The following is a 15,574-nucleotide window of genomic DNA, read 5'->3' on the forward strand; positions in this document are numbered from 1 at the left end:
ACCAAATGAGGCTACTCACCATTTATCCCATGGCCCTGTGATTTTTTTACACCTATCTGTTGGCCCAAGTAGACCTGCTGGCTGAAAGCTTTCCCTTGCCTGCCTTCCTGTCAACCTTTCCTAAAGTCTCCCTTGGAATGTTGTTTCTTCCTGGATGTTCCAGTCTTCCCCTTCCTGTTCCCAGCAAGCACTAGCCATGCCTTTCTCTTCCAGGCCTGAACCTCAGCTTTGTCTTACATTAGAGTCACTTGTATACTTGACCCCAAGCCCCTTGAGGGCAGGGACAGTGTGTACTCATCTTATGCCTGAGACAACCAGCACAGAGCCTGAGACACAAAATTATCTACCAAATTTAGTCACTCCTTTAGCCCATGTCACCCTAGACAATTAGACAATCACTTTCTATTCATAGAAATGTGACCCCACATTTTGAAAATGGAGTCAGAGACTAACTGAAGGCTACATCTCCCCCCAAGTTCTAACCAAAGATCTGTTGGTCCCTTGTGGACCTTTTGTAACCACACAGAACACCTGAATAGCCAAAACAAGGTTCCCACAGTTATCAGAATGCTTGCAGAGAGGTGACTTCAGAAGTGCTGAGCTTCAGGAAGACCCAGATTGAGGAGGGCTTTGACAATTTTAAGAAAGAGGAGGGGGCTGTGTAGGTTAGTGGTACAGTGCATTTAGCATGCACAAAGCCCTAAACTCAATTCTCAGCGCCAAAAAGAAATAAGAAGAAGGAAGGAAGGAAAGGAGGGAGTGAAAGAAAGAGAAAGAAGGAAGGAGGGAAGGAAAGAAGGAAAAAGAAAGGAGAGGTGAACAACATGGTGGTTTACACACTGACCCTAGCATCAGAAAGATCTTAGATGGAGTACTGGTTGTGTACCAAATACATCTGTTCTCTGGGACTCAGCTTCTTTATCTAAACAATGGGGGTAATAACAGTACCTTTCTCAAGGGCTTGATGTGAACTCTGAATGAAGCAATACATACAAAGTGCCTATAGGAAATACTTGGTCAAACTATAACTGCCATTCAAAATGAGCCTAGCACTGTGGTGTATGCCTGCAATCCTAGTGGCTCAGAAGGCTGAGAAAGGAGGATTGCAATTTTGATAGCCTCAGCAATTAGTGAAACCTTGTCAAAAAATAAAAAATAAAAAGGTCTGAGGATATGGCTCAGTGGTTAAGTGTCCCTGAGTTAAATACCCAGTATCAAAACAAAACAAAGACCCCCCCCAAAAAAAACCAATAACAAAACAATAACAAAAACAAAACAAGGAGAATGAAGCCCATAAAATGGATGAAAAAAAGACTGGAAAATAGGGGTAGTGAGGAGAGGATGGGAAGGATAAGGAGGGAACAAAACTCCTCTGGGTAGAACTTTCTGTATACCTCTTATTTATTATGCTTCACTGTAATAATGAATGAAAACTAGGATATGGAGAATGGGGGCCTAATTGAAATACAAATGCTAACAAACCAAACTGCACCATAGTACCATAGCCACTTTAAAAGTGATAAAGAAGAAAACAACAATGATTTTGAAAAACAATGTGCTTGATTGGATACTGAAAGCTTAGGACCAAAAGATCTGTGTATAATGAATTCTGGCTAAGAAATCTGTTACAGGTAAATGTAACTACTTTATAATACTAGAGTTAAACAATAAGGGACAAAAGTGCACATAATGAGAGCCACTTTTTCCACTGTTGAAGAAAGAAATTCTTCAAGAAGAAATAAGGAAAAAGGGAAAGCTAGAATGAAACTGTTGTTGTGAATTAGAGTGGATGGCAGTATGAACTCATTTGTATGTTAATGTTTATGATAAACAGGCACAGAAACAGAGATGCATATATGCATGGCTTGGTATGCATGCTTTTATTTCCTAGCTTTATCCCCTGGGAGGACCTAGAAGCAATGACAACCCAATAGCAATGAGCACACTCAGTGCCCAGATCCTGGGTTCTAATACCATTCCCCAAGATTCAGGACAAGAAGTTCCAGGCAGAAGAATCCACATGCAAAATAACTGAACCTTTGATTTCAGCATTCTCAAATATTATATAATTAAAGAAAAGAAAAAAATTTAGGAAAGAAAGTTCTACTGAAAACTACCAAATTTGAAAGTCACTTTAGCCCTGAATCATAATAAGAAAGTCCATTAGGAAGTATGTCCTTATTGTACAAAGAGAAAACTTGAAACTTATTGACAGTTTATCAATAATGTTTGAAGTTACAAATAATAATGAAAAAACATTAAAATGTCATTATTTTAGCTGAATGCAGTAGTGCATACCTGTAATTCCGGTAACTTTGGAAGCTGAGGCAGAAGGATGGCAAGTTCAAGACCAGCCTTGGCAATTTAGCAAGACCCTGTCTCAAAATAAAAAATGAAAAAGGAACTGGGGATGTAGCTCAGTGGTAGAGTGCTTATCTAGCATGCTTGAGGCCCTGGCCTGGGTTCAATTCTCTGCACACTAAATGAGTAAATAAGGGCAAGAAATGTAGCCCAGTGGTAGAATACCTGTGGGTTCAATCCATAGTACCACAAGAAAAAAAAAACTATTGTTTTTTTAAGAAGTTTGAAGGGTCTATAAAATTCACACTTTAAAATGGTAAAGAGTGCGACCACTCTGGAAAGCAGTATGGAGATTCCTCAGAAAATTTTGAAAGAACCACCATTTCACTAGTCATCCCACTCCTCGGTCTAAACCCAAAGGACTTAAAATCAGCATACTACAGGGTCATAGCCACATCAATGTTTATAGCAGCTCAATTCACAATAGCTAAACTATGGAACTAACGTAGATGCCCTTCAGTACATGAATGGATAAAGAAAATATGGCATATACACACAATGGAATATTACTGAGTCATAAAAGAATGACTTTATGACTTTTGCCAATAAAAGGACGGATCTAGAGACTTGTTCTAAGTGAAATAAGCTAATCCCCAAAACTTGGTCAAATGTTCTCTTGGATTTGCGGGTGCTAACATACAACAAAGGGGGGAAAATAGAAGTCCAGTGGATTAGACAAAGGAGAATGAAGAGAAGGAAGAAAAATAGGAATAAGAAAGACAGTGAAAACAGATTTAAAAAAAGGTAAAGAGTACACACAATCATTCATGCTAAAAAGTCTTTTTTTTTTGTCTAAAGTTGCCCACAGGATTATAAAATAAGTCAGAAAAAAAAAAAAACAACCTGAAAAGCACATTGGAGAAACTCTGCAATAAGTCTTCGCAATGTTGTCTAGTGCCAGAGGAAGGCAATTTACATTCTTAAAGATCAGCTGTGACCTCAAAAAGCTGTGTTTAATATAAGTCATTTGAAATTATTACCTCCAATGAGCCTAGTGCTTTCCTCGATGTATCAGTGTATGACTTTCTACACAAGAGTTGCACATTACAGGTTAAGTAGAACTGAACTAAGAGGGCAGATTCTGGAATAAAATTGTCTCAATTCAAATTCCTCATCTGCCACTTATGAGCTGTATGATCTGGGAAAATTTTGCAACCTTCTGGACCTGCTTTTCTTAATCTATAAAGATGGGACAATTGAAAAAACTAAAACAAAACTTCTTTATCAGAATTCTCTTGAGGATTCAAATGTTTAGTACAAGCCAGGCATGGTGATACACACCTGTAATCCTACTGATATTGAAAACTTTCATCTATGCAGGTAGTTTTCAAACTTTCAAGTGTACAAGAATCAGTTGGGGGCTGGGGATTTAGTTCAGTTGGTACAGTGCTTGCCTCACATGCACAAGGCCCTGGGTTCAAGATTCAATCCCCAGCACCACACACATACAAGTATCAGTTGGGTTGGGGGTGTGGCATACATCTATAATCCCAGTGACTTGGGAGGCTGAGTCAAGAGAGTCACAAGTTCCAAGGCCAGCCTCAGTAATTTGGCAAGGCCCTCAGCAATGCAGTGAGACCCTGTGTGAAAATTTAAAAAATATTAAAAGGGCTGGGGATGTAGTTCAGTGGAAAAGCCCCGGAATTCAACCTTCCGTACCTGCCCTCTCAAAAAAAAAAAAAATTATATCTGTAGTAGATCTTCTTATCATTATTCCATAAACAATGCAATCTAACAACTGGTTGTGTGGCATTTTTGTTGAGCTAGAACTAGGCATTATAAGTAATCTGGAGATGATTAAAGTGCACAGGAGGATATGCCATGGATGTCTGCACATAGGCCTCGTAGATAAGGTCAAGTACAGCCTGGCTTGTCTTGAAGCAATGCCCCATGATCTTCACCGAAACATGATAACATGAACAATCTTGTGAGCAGCTGTCCCAAGGCCATTTGTCACCCACCTCCCTATCTTGTGGGGGCTGTCATGAGGCAGTTTCTCATCTGTCTCCCAGGCTCTTAAGGTATGGAACTTTTGACCTTGCCTTTCCACATAGGGTACAGCTGCAGGCCATAAAATCATTAAGCTGGAGTCTAGAGCTGACTCCCCCATGACAGAGTAACCCACCACTCTCATGGTCCTCTGGGACTAGAGATATGGGGAATTGACACCTTGCTTTTCTTGGTCATGCTAAGTAGTAAACCATCTGTATGTACTTGGGCTTGTTTCTTTCCCAACTAAATCTATGGCAGAATGGCAAGTCCAACTGAGGAGCTATAGATGTTGTTAAAGACCACCTGATGGTACTAAAGACTATTAGGAAAATTAAAGAGGCAATTAATGGAGAGAGACTTTGAGGCTGTTAGAGAAGGAGGTCTGGACAGGGTTCACCAAGGTGACATAACTTTGAGCCAGCCATGTTGATGGGGGGCAGAGAGGAGATTGGAAGGAGTAGTTACAGAGGCCCAAGGCAAGGGGGAGATTGGCAAGTTTAAGGCACTGAAAGGATGGCAGTGTGGTTGAAGTGAACAGGAGAAGGATAATTAGTTGAGGATTATAGAGAAGCAAGCAGGGGCTATAATTAACACATGGGTCTGCAGGCCATATTTGTTTTTTCAGTCAGTAGTTTTCTTAGGTGTTAAGCAAGTGATGTGATCTCATTTATATTTTCAAAAGATTATGTTCCTCCCAAAGAAAAAAAGTTATTAAAAATTAAAGATCATGACCACTGCAGGGCAGTCTGAATAGTAAGGAAGAGTGAAAGGGGGACCAGTTGAGAGTGCTCTGGCTAAAGCTGTGCAATGAAAGAAAGGTAAGAGGAGGGATTACAGAGCCTGCTCAGCAGGCCTGTGGGGCAGTGATGTGACCAGGGTGAGAGGCAGGGAAGAGCAGATTCTCCATCAGTGAAAGGACTTTGTAGTTGGGCACGGTGGCACACACACCTGTAACCTCAGTGATTTGGGAATCTGAGGAAGGAGGATTACAAGTTCAAGGCCAGTTTGGGAAACTTTGCAAGACCCTATCTCAAAACAAAACAAAAAGGACTGAGGATGTGGTTGAGATAACGTGCCTCTGGGTTTCATCAGGACTAGAAAACAAAAAAGACTTTCCTTGCAAAATGGGGAGCTATGAGAGCAATTCTAGCCAAAGAGTGATTCAAGTTTGACTATTTTAAAAAAAATTTTTAATATTTATTTTTTAGTTTTTGGCGGACACAACATCTTTGTTGGTATGTGGTGCTGGGGATCAAACCCAGGCTGCACGCATGCCAGGCGAGTGCGCTACCGCTTGAGCCACATCCACAGCCCTTGACCATTATTTTTTTAGATGGACACTTGCTGTGCTATCCATGCTATCCTTGAGCTCCTGGGTTCAAGGGATCCTACTGCTGGAGATCAGGACAGAGGCCACTATAACAATCCAGGTAAGAAACTATGGCCAATTTTTCATGGCAGCTTCGCTTCACTAATCTCTTCTCTCCATTGATTTGGTCATTAAACATGTGAGATGGTCTCAACCTTCTCTGGGAAATGTGCTGTAAATAAATTAATGTGCATAAAGCACTTAGCATAACATGTGACATATATTAAACATATTAAATAATTATCACTGGTATTACTAATATTTCTGAAGCCCTTGCTTTCAGAAGAGCTCTTAGAGGTTCTTATGCCTTTAAAAATGCAAATAAAAACTGCTTAAAACCCCCAGGGCCTTCACATTATGGAATGCAGAAAAGTCATACTCTGCCACAGCCTTCAAGGTCACCCATGGTCAGGGTCTGGACTTCCTCTCTGGTCACAGGTTCTACCACTCTCCTGTCAAGTACCTCAGATGGCTTGTCACTATCTCAGCTTCTTTTGCTTGGCTATTCCTACTGCAAGGAACTCTTTTCTCCTAGCTTTTCCCTATAGCTGGTTTCTTCTCTAATCCCTTTCAGCCCAACCATGACCTTACCTAATCACTCTGTTTAAGGAAAGAAGCCACTCTTCAGGACTCAGCACATTGTTTTTATAATTTCTTTACAGCCTGTCACTATTTGAAATGCTTCTGTTTACTATTCCTTTCACCAACCAGACTTACTCTCCACAAAACCAGAAACTTGCTTGTCTTCTCTAGTACTTGGAACACAAAGGGGGCTGTGTGTTTCTAGAATCTCAGATGCAGGGAAGGACATCAGTTGATTGACTTTCCAAGCTAATGGTAGAGTAGTAGGTCAGGTTATTACAAATCATTTATACCTGGAATTAAAAAGGAACCCACCAGTATGTACTACAGGTCGTCTTCTCTCTTTTGTTTCCTTTCTTTTGAAGTACTGGAGACTGAACCCAGGCATGTTTACCACTGAGCTACATTTCTACCTTGATGCAGGGTCTCACTAAGTTGCTGAGGCTGGCCTTGAACTTGAGATCCTTCTGAGTCTTCCAAATACCTGGAATTATGGGTGTGCACCACCCATGCCTTCCTACAGGAATGATTCTAAGCATTCAAAATAAAGGAATGCACAAAGGGTGCAACACACACAAATTTTCCAGATAACTAAGCATTAACATTTTTTTAGGTGGTAATATTCCTAAAATGTACAGTTTTCTATCTCCCTAAATAGACTTAAATGGAATTTCATTTTCCTTTATTTATGAACACTCCTTCTACAGGGTTGTAATGAAAGGGAAGCCCTGAGGGATTACTAAAGTGTGATTTTTTAAAGGGTTTATTTTATTTTATTTTGGTACTGAGGATTGAACCCAGGGGTGCTCAACCACTGAGCTACATCCCCAAAACTTTTTTTATATTGTTTTAGAGACAGGGTCTCACTGAGCTGCTAAGTGCCTCCCTTAGTTGCTGAGGCTGGCTTTGAATTTGCACTCCTCTTGTCTCAGCCTCCTGAGCCACTGGGATTACAGGCGTGCGCCACCGTGCCTGACTCTAAGGTGTGATATTTATGACCATTTGCTCCTATATTAAATGGCCCTGGGAAAATAATTTTTTTCTAATTTTACTTTTTCTTTCCTCTGGACTATCAACCTGAAAATGACTCTGGCTCTTTTTAGCATGTCCTTTCCCCTAATTTATAAATTTGATCTGTTCAAAGTTGATTAAAGAAGCTGGGCATGATAGAGCATACCTGTAATTCTAGCAACTCAGAAACTGAGGCAGGAAGATTGCAAGTTGAAGGCCAGACTGGGCAACTATCAAGATAATCTTGAAATAAAATCAGCTGAGGATGGAGCTCAATGGTAGAGCTCCCCTGAGTATCCGTAGTACTGCAAAAAAGGTTAAAAAATAAATTATTAACATTGTATTCCTAAAATTCATGTTAAGAAAAGGTCTGAGGTGGACATGTGATGCATGCTTATAATCTCAGTAGTTCAGGAGGCTGAGACAGGAGGATCACAAATTCAATGCCAGCCTCAGCAATTTAGCAAAGCCCTAAGGAACTCAGTGAGATCCTGTCTCAAAATAAAAAATAAAAAGGGCTGGGGAGGTCGCTCAGTGGTGGAGTGCCCCTGGGTTTAATTCTGGTATGAAGAAAAGAAAAAAAGGAAAGGAGGTCTGAGGAATGGTGTTTTGATAAAAAGGGAATTCATAATGGTTTGGTAAAGATGCTTTTCTTCCTGGCAGTTACATGCATTTCAGGTTGGGTTGGATTGGGTCACCAGTTAAACATTATACTTAACTACAAACTAGAGTTTGAATCAGAAGGGGAAAGTTTAGTTTCTTCATGATATTGACCCAAGAATCAGGCAAATTGAGGTTTAAATCTTGGTGTTGCCACATGCTAGCCATGTACCTAACATCCTGGAACACTCATTTGATTTCCAGCAGAGATCAATGCTGATGAAGCATTTGCTATGTGAGGCCACTGTCCTGTTTTACCTGCACTGTAGCAACTAATTAATGATCAGGTATTCACTGTAGCAGGTAATTAATCCTTTGCTGTTCACTCATTCAATAATCTATGAGCTTCTACTAGTCGCAAAGCTCTGATCAAGGCACTAAGTATACATTAATGAATAAGACATATGACAGTATCTGCTTCTCCTATGAGACTTGCATTCTAATAGGGGTGAGAGTGGAGTATAGATAGTGAACAATAAATGCAAATGTAAATCATATGCCATATTATTGGGTTATACCACTCAAAACTGCCAATAGTTTTTTACCTACAAAGATGGTAATTTCATATGGTTCAACACAGTAGAAGGTAACAGTGTGATCAAAAGGAGAGTAAGGAGGCTTAGCAGTGGGAGCAGGATGCACTATTAATGAGGTGACATTATTAATGAGTTGACACTATTAATGAGGTGACATTTGCAGGAGGAAGACATAAGTCAGAAGTTATTTTGTGTATTGCCATCACATTTCTTAGATTTTTTTTTTAAATTTTGGTACCAGAGACTGAACCCAGGAGTGCTTAACCACTAAATTACATTCCCAACCCTTTTTGTTTTGAGACAGGGTCTCACTAAGTCTTTAGGGCCTCCCTCACTAAGTTGCTGAGGCTGGCTTTGAACTTGTGGTCCTCCTGTCTCAGCCTCCTGAGTCACTGGAATTTCAAGGTGTGCACCACCATGCCTGGTTGATTCATGTTTTAACATTGACTTCAACCTTAAAGGTTATAAAGGTCAAATAAGATAATAGAATTGAAATATTTTCTCAACAAAGAAGTTCTAGGACTAAAGAAAATTGTTATTTAACATTATTTAAAGCTCCCTACTTTATTGCTGGGAATTACAGCAAATTTTGAAAGGAATAAACATAGCCAGATGGCTCACAAGGTTGCTAGTTCATACCTCACCTGCAATAGAAAAGCAAGTAGGAGTTCTGGTGTAAAACTATTCCCCTGCTCCCAGAAAACAAAGGAGATTTTGTTGTTGTTCTCTAGTCAATGATTATGATTAGGTATATAATTAGGTTATAACAGGACATGTCTAAAAACAATCTGTTGAGATGTGGCTGAGATCACAGTCTGAACAACTTCAGAATTCCAAGAGAAAGGCATGTTCTGTTGGCAGAGTCAAATGTGTCGGAAATTTAGTCTCTGAAGGAGGTAGGAACTCTGCTAGCTCCACCAACCCATTCCATCATAATCAATCAGTACTTGCTGTTTGGGAAAGATAACCATTAAACTAGCTACTAAAATTTTAAAAGGTAGCTAATAGAAACTATACTAAGTTAATCTACAGAGAAAAGATAGGTATGTATAGGTTATCTTAAAGACAGTCCTTGAAAAATTAAAAAAGTGGTACATTTTTAAATTCATTTATTTGCATTTAAAAGGAACTGTTGACAAAGATTCACCAGAAATAATCTGAACAGGCGGGAAGATATAGTCAACACTACTGAAACAGGTTTATTCGACTGAACAAAGCCTCTTAGATGCTGTCATTGATGTGAAAACTGCTTCTTACTTTTCTAATATACATATGGTAGTATAATTAACAATATTCAATCACTTCTGTTCTTTCCTGAATATATAAAAATTAAAATACCAATTAAAAAACTAATATATCTTCTCTTTCAATGTTTCTTACAGATACAATTTCAATATTCTCATTTAATAGTGGTGTAGTTTAAGAGATTTTTTCATTCACAAGTTAAACAACAATCCATCAACCGATAGTCTCTAAGCCCATAGTGCAAATTAAAAGTTCAGGAATGCAGCAACCGAGATTTCTAAAAATACAAAACAGATAAAATTCATAGAAGGTTCATGCAAAGAGCTTTACTAAGCAGATGGCCACAGAACTAGAACATTGATGATTTTACTAGTGATGTCAATGGGACTCCCGATGTTTCTGGACCCAACTTGAACTCTCATCTTAGGCTTTGTATTTTGCTTTCCCAGTTTCACTAATGACACACACATGCTATAAAATAAAAATTCAGAACTTCACATTAGAAAAGTATTCTGAAATGAAAGGCAAGAAAAGCATGCTGGGTTCTTAGTAAACAAACAAAGGTAGTACTATTGTATGTTAGGCCAGTAACTTAGGAAGAGTGTCTTTTGGAGACAAAGCAGTAGTCTGTCCCCTTAGTTTGATTTATTTTTTCATCTTAATATGTAACTGAAAAACAAAGCATGGAATTATAGGTATATTGATCTATTGATCTAGGGGCTAGGGCAAGTGGTGAAAAAAGATGAAATAAAAAACCTGCTCATTGGGGCTGGGGTTGTGGCTCAGTGGTAAGAGCGCTCATCTAGCACACATGGGGACCCTGGGTTCGATCTTCAGGACCACATAAAAAAATATATGAGTGAAATAAAGGTATATATAAAAAAAAACCTGCTCAAGATAGTGTCCTTGGTGTAGTCTTCCTAAATCTTTCTCAATCACGTTCATAAACAGACCCATCGGACACCTGCCTCCAGAGGTGGAGGCGGGTATATGAAGGAGAGTGAATTAAAAGACTTAAACTTGAACATTTATTTCTTATTTATAACTACATTTATCATCTGAAATAATAATGAGACAGTTATTGTATATTAAAGCTGTTCAACTATTTCAGCCAGCAAGAAGTGTCACCCTAGCCTGGCCAAGTTCCAGTTTGCAGGATGTCTGTACTTGACTACAGCTTTATGTGGCTAATGGGAACCATCAGTCTGTTCAAATTGCAAGGTGCTGGAAGGAGAAAACAATTCTTCTCTTTCCTAAATTTTTATGTGGGTTTTGAAAAATGAGAGTGAGGAAAAAAAAGCATTACTTACATTCAAGTCCCTGAAGTATTCATTATAGTCAAGGGCATATCCAACAACAAACTTGTCTGGAATTTCAAATCCAACAACTAAAAAGAATCATAATTCATCATTTAGGTACAGAAAATATCACTTTCAAATTTAATGCTTGCAAATGTTCCTTGTCTAAAAATTTTCTCTAAAGCAACTCTAAGTCACTACATGTACAATTTTTTTAGGTTAAATATAGCTAAATGTTTGATAAAAAAGTAATCCACTTACAGTCAGGTCGATATCCAACACTTCTAGAGGTTCTTTTCACCAGCAAGCTGTTAAATACAAAGTGTGACATGTGGCATATGGAAACACTATAAAAGGGCACTACAAAAGAGGACATTAATGTTCCTAAATAGTGTTTAATTTGCATTTAGCATACCATGTTAGTTTAAACATATTTATAAAAAAAGACTATAAAATGGAGCTGTCCACCTGGCACCTCATAGGCAGTTCTGAGAGTTGCATCCTAACCGCTCATGTGTCCAGTGAAGGACAGCTAATCAGGAGGACAAATGTGTGGGGAATGTCAATAAGCAAAGATGAAAAGGGCTCTGGGTCCAGAGTTCCTGGAATCCCCACAATGTAAAGGGTTTAGGAGAGCCAGATGCAGTGGCACATGCCTATAATCCCAGCATATCATGAGGCTAAGACAGAAGGACAGTGAATTCAAAGCCATTGTCAGCAATTTAGCAAGGCCCTAAGCAATTTAGCAAGACTCTGTTTCAAAATAAAACATAAAACTGCTGTAGATATGGCTCAGTGGTTAAGCACCCCTGGGTTCAATTCCTGGTACCCCCCCACCCCAAATATTTGGCTTACAAAGAGGAACTTTAAGCCAAAAATAACTAGCATGCTAAAGGAACCAATTCTGGGCAGGGAGAAGACAGTGTGGTGGATTGAACCCAGGGCCTTGCTCATGCTAAGAATACATTCTACCACTGAGCTATATACCATCAGTGTAGAAGCTAATTAATTAATTAATTTATTTTTGAGACAAGGTCTCACTTATTTGCCCAGGCTGGTCTGGAAATCCCCATCCTCTTGCCTCAGTCTCCCAAGTAGCTGAGAGCCACACCCATCTTAGAAGTAAATTTTTTTTTGGGGGGGGGGTGGTGGTACTGGGGATTGAAACCAGAGGCACTTTACCATTAAGCTATGTCACTATTCCTTTTTATTTTTTATTTTGAAGTAGGGTCTCACTAAGTTGCTAAGGCTGGCTTTGAATTTATGATCCTCTTGCCTCAGCCTCCTGAGTTGCTGGGATTATAGACATGTGCCACCACACCTGGAAAAGTAAATTTTTTAAGTAATTAAAATTTTAATAGTTTGAATCTTGCTGGAAACATAACAATTTGAAGTGATTTTTTTAAAAAAAATTTGATTACACTGCTATTATTATTAGGTATTTATAGAAATTGCTAACCTGTATATATGATTTGATACAATTTACAAAATAAGCCATACTTGAAATGATTCAGCAAATATAAAGTTAAATGTTAATTGCTTTTCCAAAATTTTTTATCTTCAGAGGAAGTTGCAAAAAAAATACACAAGGGTGATCCCTAGAATCCTTGATTCAGTTTCTTCTATTGTTGACATCTTTTTTAACTACAGTAGATTATTACAACAAGGACATGGATACTGATGAACAAACTGACTCTGTCCAGATTTCACAGGTTTACAGGCACCATTTGTATATAATTTTAAGGCAATTTTATCACATGTGTGGATTCATGTAATTGTTACCAAAATCAAGGTAACACAAGGTTCCTTCTTGTACTCCCTAATGCCTGACAATAACTAATCTGTTCTCCATTCCTATAATTTTGTCATTTCAAGAAAGTTGTATAAGTGGAATCATAATATACAACTTTGGTACTGGCTTTTATTGGCATAATTCTTTGGGGCTCATCTAGTTACTCTGTGTATCAATAGTTGATTTCTTTTATTGCTGAGTATGATGGTATGGGTACATTACAACTTTGTTTAACCATTTATTTTAATGATTTTTCATTTTAATGATTTATCTATCACAGATGCTGCCACTATGAGCATTCATGTACAGGTTTTTATGTGCACATAGATTTTTATTTTCCTGGGATAAATGCTCACTAGCCCCCTTAGGTTCTTATGGTACTTACATGTTTAGTTTTTAAAGAAACTGCCAAACTATTTTCCAGTCTGGACATGTTAGATTATATTCCTTATCAGGTAACTGCTTTTTACTTTCTAATTTAGGTTAAACAAATTAGTCATTCTTACCCCTGCACTGAGTAAAAAGAATAAGCTTTATACTTACTCACTTTACATAAAGTAGATATGCATATAAAACTTAAACAGATATATAAAATATCTGTGACAATAAAATCTCCTGGTAGGAGAAGGATTAGAGAAAAAAGTTGAGAAACACTGATGTGGGCCACCTATGATCTAAGTATTCTTGAGCACATAACATCTCCAGCAACGCAAAAATTCACTAACATATGCTTGTACAGGCAATTAGAAAACCTCTAAAGATAAACTGCTGGCATATGACTCATTAGTAGGTGTATTCTGATTCAGACACTCAACAGATATGTTGATCTTTCAAAACAGGTTTATAAAAACAAGTTATATCATTCAGGAAAAAAGAGATAAAAGATCACTAGCTGAACCCATCACAAAGATTACATATTGGTTAAAGATTTAAAAATGAAAAATTTAATTGTATAAGTTAACAAAAAAAAAAAAAACCCAAAATGGGCTGGGGATGTGGCTCAGTAGTAGAGCATTTGCCTGGTATGTGTAAGGTCCTGGGTTTCATCCTAAACACCACCAACATCACCCCCCCCTGCCCCCGCTGCTAAAAAAAAAAAAAAAAAAAAAAAAGAGAGATGTTACTTCTAATAAAAACTTAAGTGGCTGGATGTGGTAAGAGCCTAAGGCAGGAGAATCACAAGTTTAAGGCTAGCCTTAGCAACCTAACAAGACTCTGTCTCAAAATAAAAAATAAAGGCATTGAAATGCAGCTCAATATAGAACGTCCCTGTGTTCAATCCCCAGTACCGCAAAACAAAACAACAAACTGTATAATTTAAGGTAGTAAGAGCATTAATTGTGCCAGCCCTGGGTTTGAATCTCACCTCTATAGAATACTAGCTGTATCCCTGGGCAAATCATTACACCTCAGTCTCCTTATATATAGAGTAGAAGTAATGTAACCTCAGAGTTGTTGGAGGACGGAAACTATAAAGTAGGGATAGACAGAGAATCATAAAAGCGAAAGAAAATAGCATGGATATGGCCAAGAAGTGATGCTAGTTTAGAAAAATGAAGCAAGAACTGTAAAATTTCAATGTGGACTCCAAAACAAGATGCAGCATATATCACTCAATTTTAGAAGTTCCAGATCTCCAGGGCCCACTCCTTCTTATTACTTCCTCACTCCTCTTTGGGATTCTTGGTCTCAATTTTGCAAGGAGGCCACACAATTTCTACCTTGCTACTCAGGACAAGTTGATACAATTAGCATGTTGAAAAACCAAATATTAATAATACAAACAGCCCTACATATCTATGGTTTCAAAAAAAAAAATAGGAGGGTAGATGGCAGGTTAGAGGAAGTATGCATTTCCCAGGAGTTCCTCAGCACAAGATTTAAATGGTAGGAAGACTGCTCTTTACCTAAGGAAATTCACTGAAAATCAACACTGGATAGCAAAATAATCATAGAAATACAAAAGTTGGAAACTTTGAACAAAATATAAGAACTATACATTAGAGACATGCCAGCTCACTGCAGATGGGAAGGGGAATAGAGCAGAGAGAAAATAATATAGCAAACAAAATGGGCTTGAGGAACCATGGAATAGAAAGCTAACCTTAACTAATCTAGAGATGGTGGGGAAAGATATTTTGAAAAATAATTAAAAGTCAGCGGACTGGGGATGTGGCTCAAGCGGTAGCGCACTTGCCTGGCATGCGCAGGGCCCTGTTCAATCCTCAACACCATATAAAAACAAGAATAAAGACATTGTGTCCACCCAAGTAAATAAATAAATAAATATTTTTTAAAAAAGTCAGTTGGCTAAGGTCCCCATAGTCCAGCTGGAATCAGTGCTGTGGCAGCATTTTTGAGTGGCTGGGTGGTATCAAGTAGAGGCTGGAGATTGGGAATTCATAGAGGAAGTTGACAGCCTGACCCAGAAGACACCCATTGTGAGGGTCATATTGTATCTGGATCAGCATGACAAACAGGTACAGAGGTCTGTGCCTAGGACAATACAGGCTGGGGATACTGAGGAAAACTCCCCTTGTTGCTAGAACATCTGGAACATCTGGAAAGATGGTAGTCAAACAAGTCTGTATTCCAGGTCTGACCCTGGGTAAATCACAACTATGGGGATGAAATATCTGAAGCCAGTCAAGGTTTAGACTCCTTAAGCTAAAAGTGGAAATTCTGGGAGGGCTGAGACCCAGATGGTGCAGCCGAGATAGGCATTTGC

The 15,574-nt window shown here is 38.5% G+C and overlaps 1 protein-coding gene across 15 annotated transcripts in view; it reads right to left on the reverse strand.

Annotated features, from left to right (window-relative positions):
- The window catches only part of Hprt1 (hypoxanthine phosphoribosyltransferase 1), a 68,184-nt gene that overhangs the window by 16,976 nt on the left and 35,634 nt on the right, over positions 1 to 15,574 (reverse strand). For 11 of the 15 annotated variants that reach the window (XR_013431675.1, XR_013431676.1, XR_013431670.1 and 8 more), the window contains exons 7-10: positions 11,316 to 11,362; positions 11,067 to 11,143; positions 7,482 to 7,620; positions 2,299 to 2,375 (exon numbers count right to left, since the gene is read on the reverse strand). Coding sequence is in view for 2 of the 15 variants with exons in the window: in XM_005337680.4 (XP_005337737.2) it covers positions 10,180 to 10,227; positions 11,067 to 11,143; positions 11,316 to 11,362 (172 nt within the window). In the remaining 13 variants the exon portion in view is untranslated. Of the gene's footprint in view, positions 1 to 2,298; positions 2,380 to 7,481; positions 7,621 to 9,603; positions 10,228 to 11,066; positions 11,144 to 11,315; positions 11,363 to 15,574 lie in introns of those variants that run through there. The other 4 variants (XR_013431669.1, XR_013431667.1, XM_078034265.1 and 1 more) reach the window with 3 other exon arrangements.

Source organism: Ictidomys tridecemlineatus, chromosome X (assembly GCF_052094955.1).
Source record: "Ictidomys tridecemlineatus isolate mIctTri1 chromosome X, mIctTri1.hap1, whole genome shotgun sequence".
In the NCBI taxonomy this organism is placed as follows: Eukaryota; Metazoa; Chordata; class Mammalia; order Rodentia; family Sciuridae; genus Ictidomys; species Ictidomys tridecemlineatus.